This window comes from Pinus tabuliformis, chromosome 7 (assembly GCF_031772625.1).
Source record: "Pinus tabuliformis cultivar Carrire ecotype Pingquan chromosome 7, CPIR1, whole genome shotgun sequence".
Taxonomy (NCBI): Eukaryota; Viridiplantae; Streptophyta; class Pinopsida; order Pinales; family Pinaceae; genus Pinus; species Pinus tabuliformis.
Genome location: NC_142293.1, coordinates 347,590,015 through 347,603,688, shown reverse-complemented (window position 1 = coordinate 347,603,688; position 13,674 = coordinate 347,590,015). Strand labels below are relative to the sequence as shown.

General features: G+C 40.9%; 1 protein-coding gene across 1 annotated transcript; it reads right to left on the bottom strand.

Annotated features, from left to right (window-relative positions):
• Positions 1 to 7,162: 7,162 nt before the first annotated feature.
• LOC149247377 (uncharacterized) lies at positions 7,163 to 11,506 on the bottom strand. The gene is made up of 2 exons (XM_089444072.1): positions 10,570 to 11,506; positions 7,163 to 10,410 (listed from the first exon to the last, which is right to left on the bottom strand). The coding sequence occupies exons 1-2, from the start codon at positions 11,504 to 11,506 to the stop codon at positions 7,163 to 7,165; spliced, it is 4,185 nt and encodes a 1,394-aa protein (XP_089300198.1).
• Between the last annotated feature and the right edge of the window lie 2,168 nt (positions 11,507 to 13,674).

Sequence of the window (13,674 nt, the reverse complement as noted above, 5' to 3'; positions counted from 1 at the left end):
GGTATTAAATTTTTTTATTATAAAAACTTAACATATAAATTGTGTTATGATGATATAGTAATTTATTTTAAATGTGTGATAGGAGATATAATAATAATAATAATAATAATAATAATAATAAAATATTCAATTGTCTAGTAAATGCTATATAGTTTAAGTAAAATATTAATTTAGGAAAAAGATTAAGTTTAAAATTTTAATTTAAAGATTTAGTTTAAAAGATTAATTTCATGAGCAAATTTTAGTTAAAATTTTTCAATAAATTGTAAAAGAAAATTTTGGAGGGAAATACATGAAATAAAATTTTTGGAGGGAAAATTTTTGGTGAAAATTTTTAGAGGGAAACTTTTGAGGGAATTTTTTCATTCTTTAAGTTATATATTATAATTAAGAGAGAGTGAATTTGTATCATTTAACCTCTTCTGTTTGAAATCCAAAGATTCTTCTGATAGTGAAGTTTCTCTTTGTGAAGCATCAACATCTTCGTCACGTAACAACTCTATTCATATTGATGAATATAACATAAATTATTTCACTATGAATAGAGAGTCAAATATTCCACTTAGCCCTAATCCTAAGGACTATGAGAACAACATTGATGAAGGGAAGGATGAAGAATTTCAAATAAATAAAGAGTCACAGTTTCCACTTAGTCCTAATCCTATGGACTATGAGAGCAGTAGTGATGAAGAGCATGATGAAGAATTTCAAATGAATAGAGAGTCACGATTTTCACTTAGTCCTAATCCTATGGACTATGAGAGAAACAGTGATGAAGAGCATGATGAAGAATTTCAAATAAATAGAGAGTCACGGTTTCCACTTAGTCCTAATCCTATGGACTATGAGAGAAGCAGTGATGAAGAGCATTCCACTTAGTCCTAATCCTATGGATTATGAGAGAAGCAATGATGAAGAGCATGATGACAAATTTCAAATAAATAGAGAGTCACGGTTTCCATTTAGTCCTAATCCTATGGACTATGAGAGAAGTAGTGATGAAGAGAATGATGAAGAATATAAATAGAGAGTCACGGTTTCCACTTAGTCCTAATCCTATGGACTATGAGAGTAGTAGTGATGAAGGCCAAGATGAAGAATTTCTAATAAATCGAGAGTCACAGTTTCCACTTAGTCCTAATCCTATGGACTATGAGAGCAACAATGATGAAGGCTAGGATGAAGAATTTCCAATAAATCGAGAGTCACAGTTTCCACTTAGTCCTAATCCTATGGACTATGAGAGCAGTAGTGATGAAGGCCAGGATGAAGAATTTCCAATAAATCGAGAGTCACAGTTTCCACTTAGTCCTAATCCTATGGATTATGAGAGCAGCAGTGATGAAGGTCAAGATGAATAATTTCTAATAAATCGAGTCACATCTTCCACTTAGTCCTAATCCTAAGGACTATGAGAGTAGTAGTGACGAAGGGCAAGATGATGAATTTCTAGTAAATAGAGAGTGACATTCTCCACCTAGTACTAATCCCAAGGACTATGAGAACAGTAGTGACGAAGGGCAGGATGAAGCACTTAGTCCTAATCCTAAGGACTATGAGAGAAGTAGTGACGAAAGGCAGGATGAAGAATTTCTAGTAAGTAAAGAGTCAATTTTCCACGTATTCCTAATCCTATGGACTATGAGAGAAACATTGGCAATGCACATGATGAATAATATGCAAGAAACATTGAGTCAAATTTTCCATTTAATCTTAATTCTAAGGACTATGAGGGTAGCACTGACGAAGGGCAAGATGAAGAATATACTCAAAGTCACTATTTCAAAAGCACAGATGATCATAGTGAGGATAATATTCCTCCTAATGATGATGAAAATGCATATACAAATGATGATTCAATGATGGAGACGTTGCCATTTAATATTGTATCGAGGAGTAGGAGCAAACATTTTCGTATCAATCCAAAATGTTCTAGTTATACAAGGGGTAGAGCAGAATATCTCACGAGAAGAAGTTCTATCAGTGCTCTCATTTGAAGTGAATGTTGTCAAACGGATTGCTTGAAACATATGGATTTCAAGTTTGCATTGGAGAAAAGAAAGAGATATTTTTCAATGAATAAAAGCATGCAAAATTCATATTTAGTGGGGTGCATGCAATCTACATTGTCAAGTTATAATTATCATATTGGGTCTTTGTTTGTATGTAGAAAGGCTTTCAAAATGTTTCATTCAATGGATAATTTTCGTTTGTCAGGAATCCAAGAAAATTTGGAAAATGATCCCACATTTTATTCAGAAGTACGTCATAAATGACAGTTTGGGCCAATATCAAATACTGCAATATCATGGATGAAAGACTTCTTTGCAAAGGTATGCCAAATAGAGAGACAATACATATTCCAAATAATTTCTCAAGACGAGAAATGTACAATTTATACAAAGAATATGCAGAAGGTGTTGAAGGAAATGGTCGATTTATTACATATCAATATTTTGTGAAGATATGGAACAAATAATTCAACAATGTCTGTATTCCTAAGAAGACAAGGATGCGAGTTTGCAGTACATGTGCTTCTCTTAAATAAAAAAGGGATAAATGTGAAGGGGCAGAATGAGGTAAGCATTCATAACATTAATTTTTAAAATTGTATAGTCATCAACTATGAAAACATATTTATTAATGACTTTCTTTTATGTTGTGTAGATTCCATTGTCAAAGCACTTCAAGAGCATTGCGAACAACAAACAAGTGAAAGGAAAAAGTTGTACAAGCATCGAAAGGGAAAAAGTTGTACAAGCATCGAAAGAAGTGTTATGATAATCCAAATAAATATTTGGGTTTGATAATTAATGGTATGAACCAGAAGAAAACACTTCTACGACATTTTGTTCGTACACCCAAAAATTTACAGGAGGAAAATTTTATTCAGTATCACTTGGTCGGTTGTATGGTTTTCAATGGGAAAATGTTGCCAATCGTATACTTCACAACTCCAAATATTCATAATGATGCAAATCTGACAATAACCATAATTCATGATGTGCTTTCTCATTGGTCTGGTAATACTTGAAGTTTTGTATCTACAATTGGACAACACTTGTGAAAACAAAAATCAGATTGTTTTTGGATATCTAAACATGCTTGTTGAATTGAGATTTTTTCAGAAGGTAAAGGTTGATTTCCTTCTTGTTGGGCACATCCATGACCATATTGATTAGATGTTCAGTCGTTTTTTAATCACATTGAGGAGGAAGGACGTTGGGAGCTTGCCATCATTAATTGAATGTATTAAGAAATCATACATGACAGAGCCTATTTTTGATGTGTTGGAAGAAACTATGGACATGCGAAGGTTTATTTTGGGATCGCATGGCGAGGAGAAATGCATTGAACAACTTAATGACATTAGCTTGAAACATCAATTTCGTATGAAAATAATTGATGGGAAAACACTAATACGGGGCAAGAAGTATTCAACTACTGCAGAATGGGCGTCATCATCAGGTTTGGCATTTTTGAAGTTCATTCTAGATCATCCAATATTTGCGTCAAATATATTGTTATTACAATCAGTTGATGAAGTTCATAATGCACACATGCATAATAGAGATATAAATTATCCTGATTGCCTAGAATAAATTAAAAAATGTATTAGATATATATATGAGTACTTTGATATTTCTGATTCAGTTGGTGGGAGTATTTTTTCAATAATCAAAGTGATATGATTTCAAGAACAACAAATGAAAATATACCTTTGAAAACTCCATTTATTTGGCCACAAAATGTGTCAAATGAACATGAGGAAAGAAACATTGTTGAACATCAACAATCTCAAGGTATTATTAATTCTTCACAAGTAGAGGAAAGAGAAATGTATATTGATTCCAGAAGATCTCATGCACAACATGAAGCCATGGAAGACCTTTACAGGGGTTCAGTACATGATATTAAGGAGGGTTCAATGACCACAATGCTCGAAGATGGAAATGCCAATGACTATCCATTATGAGTTTCTAAGGTTATAAAGGTCATTACAGAAAATGAAGATGTTGCAGGTGTTGAAGTACATTGGTATGCCACAAATACACACCCATTCAATGGCGTGTACAAGCCAAAGATGGTAGTTTATAAAAAAAATGGCGGAAAGAGAAAAAGAAATGGTACAAATATAAATCGTCACCATACATACCTCTTAAAATTGGAGGATGTTGACATCCTTGTTTATGACTTCAATTTAACAAAGAGAGGAACTCTTCACTTCAAGACGATAGAGATTCTGAAGAGGTTGTTACCAGAAGAAACAATGTTGAGATGGGAGTTTGTTGAACCCAATCATAGATCTAGAAGAATTTTGAAACCTAAAATGGTGGGCATGCATGTGGACTCAGATGGGGTACTAGTTGATGAAAGAGAAGAATATGAAACATCTTCATTTGCATCCAATCATTCATCTAAAGATGTGAATTCTAATGGTGTGCAAGACAATATGAGTGATTTTGAATAATTGTCTAAGACAATTTATATAACTGTTGTTTGCATCGTATCTTGAAATAAAAGTTTTGATTTCCATATGATGTTAAATGAAGTTGAGAGTCATTTTTATATTTGTTGGATTATATGTTTTAATTATGATGAGTTTTATTGTTTAAAATATCCACAATGCAACAATAACTTAGAGACATAATTTATGTTTAATTCAATCTACAAGTATTGATATTTTGATTAATTTAGTCATGTAATTTGTTCATAATGTCACGGTTTAAATGTGTTGAAAACTTAGAGTTTTTTGATTCTATAATTGAAAATTTTCCATTTTTTTAATGTTATGATTGAAAATAATTAGAATTTTAGCGCTTTAGTGTCATGTTATTATATGTTTACAACATGGATGAAAATTGATGGAATTTTAATATGTTTTGGATCCCATTATTTTATCTTTGTCGTCATTACTAAAAAATGTTGACATTATACTTGGAAAAGAAAAATGTTATTCTATCAAAAACATTAGTGTGTTTTTCTCATTTATTTTGCACAAAAAAAATGGTTTCACTGCGATTTTTTAAATATGTTGAAAATTAACCCTAAAAAAATCATTGTTCCAGAATACACAATTTTCTTTTTTGGGATTGTTTTTCATTTTTTTTTGGGGTTTTTTGTCTAGAGTTCCCGTTTCAAAGTTTACATTGTTAAATGAATTCAAAGAATATTTCTAGTCAAATTTAAACTCAAACTTGACTTGATAAAAGAGTCAATGTTATTAAGTCAACAATGGTAGTTTTGGGCACCTAGTATTGATGATGTGCAATATTGAACTCATGGTATTACACACAATTATTTTTTTAAAGAAGGTTTGGGGTTCTTCATTGTGGTGGAGTTGAGGAAGAAAAATTCTCACTTGATTGTGATAAGAGTATTGGTCACGTTGTTTGCATCTACCCCAAAAGATAATAAATCTATTATTACGCTAGTTTTTCCTTGGTTGAGATTTTCCAGAATATATAATTTTCTGCCTAGTTTATGTATGTTATTGCTATATGTGATTGTTAACTCAATTATTTTTCTCATATCTTTTTTATCTTTTACCTCATGTAAAAATGATTAGTAAATTAAAAAAAACTCAATTACGTAAAGGTTGTATAATCATTATGACAATGCAAGGTGAAATCAGGGTTGTTTTATGCATATAAAAATGATTAATGGATTTCAAAATTGGGGAAAAGGAATACTATCACTAGGCTTCATATACCATATTTTAGTTTATTTTATTTTTGTAAATAATTCATACTATAAATTAATTAATATTTTTTTTTTCTCGGCAATACTAACTACTGATATATTAATATGTACAGCAAATACTTTACATCCAAGGAAGCTGGCTGCCCATGGCCCAAAGTGACTCCATGGGTGGCATTGACCGTCTCATGAAATTGCCACGCAGGGCAATGTTAGCAAAAAGAGCAAAATGCATGACACTGAGAACTATCCGACTCACACTATGATAACCCACGCAGGGGCATCTTGAAACAGATTTGTGACAAAGACAAACAGGGACATTAACCAGATCTGCATGGCCTGAAGGCATAACCATGAATTGACAAAAGACAAACAGTAACATAAACCAGATACCAAACACACCACTTCGCGCCCACTGCGTCCGTGATGACCGCGAGTAGGACTTAGTTACAAGACGCACACCTATCATAAGAAAAACACGAAATTGACAAGTAACCAGACCCCAGAACCCGACATGAAAGGACCCAACCTGATAAAAGAAGGCAAAAGCACGAGAGCGTTGATGGGAGCTAGTCCTCGGACTCTTCCTCCATGATTCTGCGCCCGCCTTCTCCTTCAGAAGCGCTTTCCCCCGTAGCCAGTGGACTCTGCGAAGGGGATGGCTGGTCATGGCCTCGAAATTGGGGGTGAGGCTGAAGACGTTCTCCTCCAGAAGTGCCCGCAACAGTGGACGGTTCCCCCAAATGGAGCTTACCTTTGCCTCTCTCGGAGCTGGCCACCGAATTCGACTGCTCCCCCAGTGGGAGTTTCCCCTTACCATGCTCTGTGCCGTCCTCCGCCAGAACCAGTGATGACCCCTCATCATCCTTCGCGGGAATTTTGGTGAAAAGCACAGAGATATGTGCGTTAATCCCTTCATTGTCCTCAGAGCTGCCCAGTGAGAAGATAACCGAGCCAAATGCTGGAAGCCTGGGCTCCCCCTCAACGGAGCTGCCAACTTCCATGACTTGGCTTGCAGGAATTGGGTTAGCTCCCATTCTTCTATAGCAATAAACACAACAACAGTGGTGATGAATGTCTGCTGCAGGTGGGCGGGAGGATTGTCCACGCCCAGAACCTCTCCTGCAAGGCATTCTTTCGCGCACCATGATAACCTCCCTTCCCTTGAGCTGAACACCGGAGCTTCGGTAAAGATTGCGAAACCCTTCCGCCGCTTGCTACCTCCCAGATACAACCAGACGGAGCTCCAAAGAGCGTAAACACATGCCAAGAGGCGCAGGGATGAAACCAAACTCACCCCAGCTCTCCACCACCCAATTGAAACATAGACTATGAACATTCCCTGAACCGCATTGTGCTGCCATCGCCAGCCAACGTTTGCTTTTATTCTCATAGCCAATTCTTGAGAAGTGACCCGCATTGAATGCGTTACTCAGGCCTGCCATCATCTCCAGCGGCTCCATTAAGGATGCCCTGAAGCCTCCCTTAATCCTATATTTCGACGGCCCGGGGCATTAATAGCCCAGTCCTCGTCACGTGGCAGCGTGTGCTTGTCATGTGGCACCGCTCCCTTCACTCCAAAGACACCCGCATCCGGGACCATTGCCTCTGCTAAGATTAGGCTTTGACAATCCTGGAGTTGCTGTCTGTTAACGATGATATTTGTATCTCCTGATAAGAGTGAATGATCAATCTCTGTTCCTATGTTAGCAAGGAGATCCGCAACTTTGTTGCCCTCCCGTTTTGTATGTGTGAAGGAGATGGCTCTAAAATTGTTGATCCTCTGTGCTACATCATTCAACCTTGCCTCGAGTCTCCAACTGGGCGCTACTTTCCTTGCATTCGAGCCGTTCTGTAGTCTGGTGGCCATATTGATAAGAATCTGTGAGTCCCCTTCGACAATTAGGGGTTGTAGGTTAAGAGTCTCTGCTTGCACCAGGCCTTGCCATAGACCTTCCAACTCTGCAGAGTTGTTAGTATCCCACCCTAAGTTTCCAAAATAGATCCGTATGGATTTGCCTTCAGAGTCCCTAATTATTCCTCCATAGCCTGCTGCCCCCGGGTTTCCTTTGGAGGCCCCATCGAAATTTAGCTTGAAAGAATTTTTGGGAGGAGCTTCCCATTGACAGTCGTTCCTGTTAATTGTGGTGGGAGTGATGCTGTTGAGAGAGTCAGGGGAAAGCTGCAGCTGCCAGTTGTTTAATATGTTGCGCTCGTTGTCAGTGGAAGGGAGGTCTTCCTTAGTCCAACTCTGTAGCGCCATGGTTTCTTGAATGTTCTTATGAATCCTGCTCCAGATTTCCTCTGCTGGTGAATGCTTGTCTCTGAAGATTCGCTGGTTGCGTTCCTTCCAGATGTTCCAGAGGATTATACCCGGGACGATGTTCCATAGATGGTTGAGGATCTTGCAGTTGAAGGGCTGCATTGGCCAGAGTCTTAAGGAATTGACGATGTCGCCCTCTCCCCTACAGCTTTTTTGACATCGGAAGCTGGCCTTGTCCCATAGTAGCTTAGCCAAGGGGCAAGTGTCCAGGAGATGATTGAGAGTTTCTTCATTTTGAGAGCAATTCATGCAGATCGAGGGGCCAATAAAGTTCCGCTTCCGAAGCTTGTCCCAGGTGAGAATTTTTTTGTGACTTACCAGCCAAAGAAAGCAGGCGATTTTTGGCCAAGGTCCCAGCTTCCAGATCTTGCTCCACACAGGGTCAGGGGGAGAGGGAAAGTTACATAACAACCTGTAGGCTTCTGAAGTGGTGTAAGCCCCCTTAGGCAGGTAGCCCCATCTGAGAATATCCCTGCCATTATCTTGCCTTATCCTTCTTTTTTTAAGTTCGATCATGAGTTCTTCTTGCTGCTGCGTACCGGTATGGTGGAGGATTAGGTCACTCCTTTTCCATTTCCGAAAATTGTGCTCCATCTCTGAGGCCCAGAATTGATGAACTGTTTTTTGCTGTTGGTTTGGCTCATCAGGTATTAGCTCCGGGTGCAGTATATCTTGGAGTTTGGGCTGCTGGTTCCAGGCATCAGTCCAAAATCTCGCAGTGCGCCCGTTTCTAATTTCCCAGAAGCTGTGCTTCTGAATTAGCTGATGGTGTTGCTTGGCCGCATTCCATATTGTGGAACCTTTTTCAGTGGGGATGAAACGGATGAGCTCCTCTTGAGGACGACCTCCTGCGTACTTGGCTGTCCATACTTTCCCCCATGGCTTTTCTGGACTGGTGATCCATTGCCACCAGATCTTGGCATTCATTATGGAATTACTGTGTTCTGGATCCCTTAATCCAATACCACCCTTTTCTTTGGGCATGCAAACATTGGACCATTTCACTAATGCCCATTTGCGATTTGTAGCTGCGCTGCTCCATAGAAAATTGCGCTGTAGGTTTCTGATGCTTTTTAACACCCATTTAGGCGCAGCTAAAATAGAAAACAAGTACAGAGGCATAGCCTGCAAGACCGATTTGATGAGGACGATTCGGCTTGCTAAGTTAAGGGATCTGTGCGTCCATTGATTGAGACGATTTTCCAGTTTCTCAAGAAGGGATCGCCAAGCAGGTTGCTTGAGGGCTGAAGCCGAAAGGGGAGCACCCAGGTATTTGGAGGGCAGAGAGGCCACTGGGAATCCCAAAATGCGAGAAACGGCAGTTTTGACTGAGGGCGGCGTATGAAAGAAAAAAATCTGTGATTTAGCGCAATTGATGTGCATGCCAGAGGCCTCCGAGAAGTCTAGAAGGAGGGATTTAAGGCGGCGGGCTTCTTGGGCAGAGGGATACCCAAAAAGCATCGTATCGTCGACAAACTGATGGTGGGAGGTGGCTGGGGAGTTATGCACAGAGATGCCTTTGATCTGATGAGAGTGGAGGGCTTGCTTGATGAGCCGTCCTAATCCTTCTGCCATAAGGACGAAGAGAAAGGGGGAGAGGGGATCTCCTTGGCGAATACCTCTAGAAGGATTGAAGGGACGGGAGGGGATGCCGTTGACGAGAATAGAGAAATGAGTGGAGGTGATCATGTTCAGGATCCAACGGATCCAGGGAGCGCAGAAACCATAAGCTTTTAGCATCTCATGTATGTAATTCCAGCTTAATTTGTCAAATGCCTTGGAGAGGTCGAGTTTGAGAAGCATACCTGATTGCTTTGAATGCTTGAGGGAGTGAATGATTTCGTGAGAGAGCAGGATGCCGTCCATTATGTGCCTTCCTTCCACGTACCCTGACTGTTCCGGGGAGATGAGCCCAGGGAGAAGAGGTTTCAGACGGTTTGCTATGACTTTTGAAATTACTTTGTATATAACATTGCAAAGCGCAATGGGCCTGAATTTGTCCGGGGTGATGGAGTCCTCCTCCTTGGGAATGAGAGTTAAAAAGGTAGCATTGAGAGAGGGCAAGAGCCAGCGCGTTGCCCTGGATTCTTCAACTATCTGCCAGACCTCCTCCCTTAACATGTCCCAGAAAGAGTGGAAGAAGGTGGTTGAAAAGCCGTCTGGCCCTGGGGCCTTGCCCTCCTTTAGCTGCTTCATTGCATCATCCACTTCCTGAGGCAAAATGGGGCGCATAAGGAGTTCGTTTTGTTCCGCCGAGATGATTTTTGGAATGTTGCTCGTGATTTTGCGAATGGCCTGTCGCCGATCTTCTCTTCCGTCCTGATGAATCTGCTTGAAGTGGTTTAGGAGTTCCTCTTCAATCCCCTCATGGGTTTCCACTCTTTCCCCTGACTGTTTTTGGATGAAGGGGATGTTGTTGTGGATTCTTCTTTGCACCGTAGTTCTGTGGAAGAATTTAGTGTTACGCTCCCCCTCCTTCAGCCATCTGACCCTTGACTTTTGTTTCCAATAAATCTCTTCCTGCTTTCTTCTGTTGTCCAGCTGACTATGTATGAGGCGTTCCTGCTCCAAACTGGCTTCAGTGTGCCCTTCCATTATAACCCTTTGGTGAAGAGTCTCCAGGTCCTGAGTGAGCTTTTGCTGCGCCTGGAAAATGTTGCCGAAGATTTCCTTGTTCCATCGTTTCAGGTGATTTTTAAGAAAACGAAGCTTTTGCTGGAATTGGAACATCTTAGATCCTTCAGGGGGGATGAAGGCGGCCCAAATGGATTTCACAAAATTCTTGAAAGTGGGATGCGTGAGCCAAAAACCTTCAAAACGAAAGGGGCGTTTGTTTGTGTTACCTGGCCGTTGCCATTGAAGTGCTATTGGCCAGTGGTCCGATCCAGAGTGAGCAAGGACAGCTGCTGAGAAGTCCCCTCCTAGGTGGACTGCATTGTCAGAGAGGAGGAAGCGGTCCAGTTTTGAGGCGATTTGGTATTTGCCTGATCTTCGATTACTCCATGTGAAGGTGCCGTTACAGAACGGCATGTCTATGAGGGAGGTTGCTTGAATGAAGTCCCGGAAGTGACAGTCTTCATGCTCCAATCTGCGCCTGCCTCCTAGCTTCTCGTCAGTCTTCGTTATCATGTTGAAGTCCCCTGCAACCATCCAAAGCGGATATCTTCTGCTGTTACTGAGGGCTTCTATTGTATCAAGAAGCGCTATCTTGCTTCCCGAGTCTTGTGGGAAGTAGACATTTGACAGGTTACCATAGACATTGGTACCCAAGATGTGGAAGGTCGCCTGAATAAGGTGATGCGTTGCGTGGAAGTCGGAAAGGGATACCGCCTGCGTATTCCAAGCAATCGCCAGACCCCCAGAGGCTCCTGAGGCGTCTACAGCTACCGATCTACACCCAGGCCAGGCTTTTGAAAGAATGCTGCCTAGCGTTGTACTGTTGCACTTTGTTTCTTGGAGAAAGCACATTTGTGGTTTTTCCATTCTGATCATATGTTTTAACATCCTAAGTTTTCCGGGGCTGTTGAGCCCTCTTATATTCCATGAAACCAGCTTCATCATTAACTATTGATGGAGGGTTTGTAGTACTTTGTTAGCTGTGCACATCTGCCTGAATCCACCAGGATTTTCCCAATCTCTATTGTCCTTTGCAAATCTGTCTTTCTGCCTCTCTTCTTTGGATTTTTTGAGTGCGGACTTCCGTCCCATTGGCTGCCTGATTGTATTCCCAGTTGACTTTGATAGTAGGCTCGGGAAATGACCATTTCGAGCTTGTTGAGTGCTAGTTCTGGTATCTTATCGAAAGCTTGTTTATTGCAGGCTATTTCCAGCTCTATGATGTCTAATCCGTGCAGATCAATACTCTCGGGTTCTTCTTCCATGTTTTGCACTTGATCTCCTTCTTCCGAAATGTTCTCTGGGTTCTGGGGGCTCTCCCGTATCCCTTCGCCTTCCATTTCTTTGCTGATTTCAGTAGATTCTTTCCGATCCCGATGGAGAATGGAGGGAGATAGGAATGGAGTGGGAGAATTGGGGGGGTGAGGTCGAGGAGGAGAAGACGAGGAGGACGGATGATCAGGTTGAGCAACAGCTGCGTGCGGAATGGTCTCTGGGTCTTTGCCAAGAATGTCAAAACTGTTCTTGGTTACTGGGCCATGAGGCTTGGAGGTCTGGGGGTGTGACCCATTAGGGGTTTTTCTGTGAGAGCGCCTCCTGCTGGTGACTTTGGTAAAGCCATCCTGAGCAGGGGGAACAGAGGAGCTTGGGAGACTGGATTGGGCATTTTGAGGACAGTCTCTAAATAGATGCCCAAGGGTATGGCATTTTCGACATCGGAAGGGAACATGCTCGTAATCAAGAGGCTGGATCCATTCCTCATCCCGGTGGGAAAGAGTGACTGAATCAGGAAGGGCTTCATTGAGGCGAATAAAAACACAGATTCGGGCATAGGAAATGTACTTACGGGTCTTGGTTTCTTCGGATGATCTGATATATTCTCCCACCCCATTTCCTATTCCTTTGAGAGCATCCTCCTCCCAATATTCATCTGGGAGGGAGTATAACCTGATCCAGACAGGCGCCAAGGTTAGGTCCTCCTTGTCTGGGTTGAATCTGGGGATCCAATCTCTCAGATAGAGCCCAGCCGAGTTGAAAAAGTATGGCCCTCCCACTAATATTCGGTGCTTGTCCTCCAGGCAATAGAAGATAGCTGTGAAGAAACCCTTCGGTCCAAGCTGGAGCGTAACATCCCCTTTTGGTTTCCATTTCGCCGCTATCCATCCGTATAGGGCCTTCTCAGTGGGCCAAAACCCTATGAACTTCCCTATGATGGCATGATCCCGCATGAACTCGATTCTTGCATCTATCTTGTCTCCTGGCAGTTCGATTCGTGGTCTTTCCTTGGCCACTGGTCTACAAGTTGATGAGGTGACCTTCTGACCGTTTTCAGGCATGTCAGTACCATTCTGGGCAATGCCTTCCTCCCCCCTGCAATTTTCGTTACCCTTGTTGCCAGCCTGGGGAGTTTTCCCTCTGTTCAGAATCTCGCTATCCACTGACCCGAAGACAACACTGTGCGCCGGATCGTGCTGCGACGGGGAGGGCCCTGACGCCCCCCCCAGCGGCTGAGCCATTGTGAGGCCCTGGTGCGTTGCAGTTCTGTACCTCTGGACCGATTCTGTTACTGCGGAGAAGAGCTTGGCTGAGGCGCTGTCGGCGCCGTCGCAGAAACGTTCAGATCGCTAGCTAAACCCTAGCAGAGCGCCTCCATTAATTAATATTAACATTAAAACAATTGTTTGTATTTTATGCTTCAATCAAGATAAACTTCTATAAAATTTCTTCGATTATTTTTGAAGTGTTTATATTCTCATTAATTTTTTTTTTGCTAAAACATATAGAAACAAGAACCACGTGATGACATACCACTACTTATTTGCATATATGAATTCAGTTGATTTAGTTGAAATAATATCTATGAAAATGAAATAACTTTTTATTAATAAAATTTATTAACAATATATTTATTAAAAAATCTGAAATTTCCAAATAATAACTTATCCCACTCTAACACATTTGAATTTATGAGATTAATATAATCTCTACGACTCAACGCACATTGATAATTTTGATTATGGAATATATCTGATAAT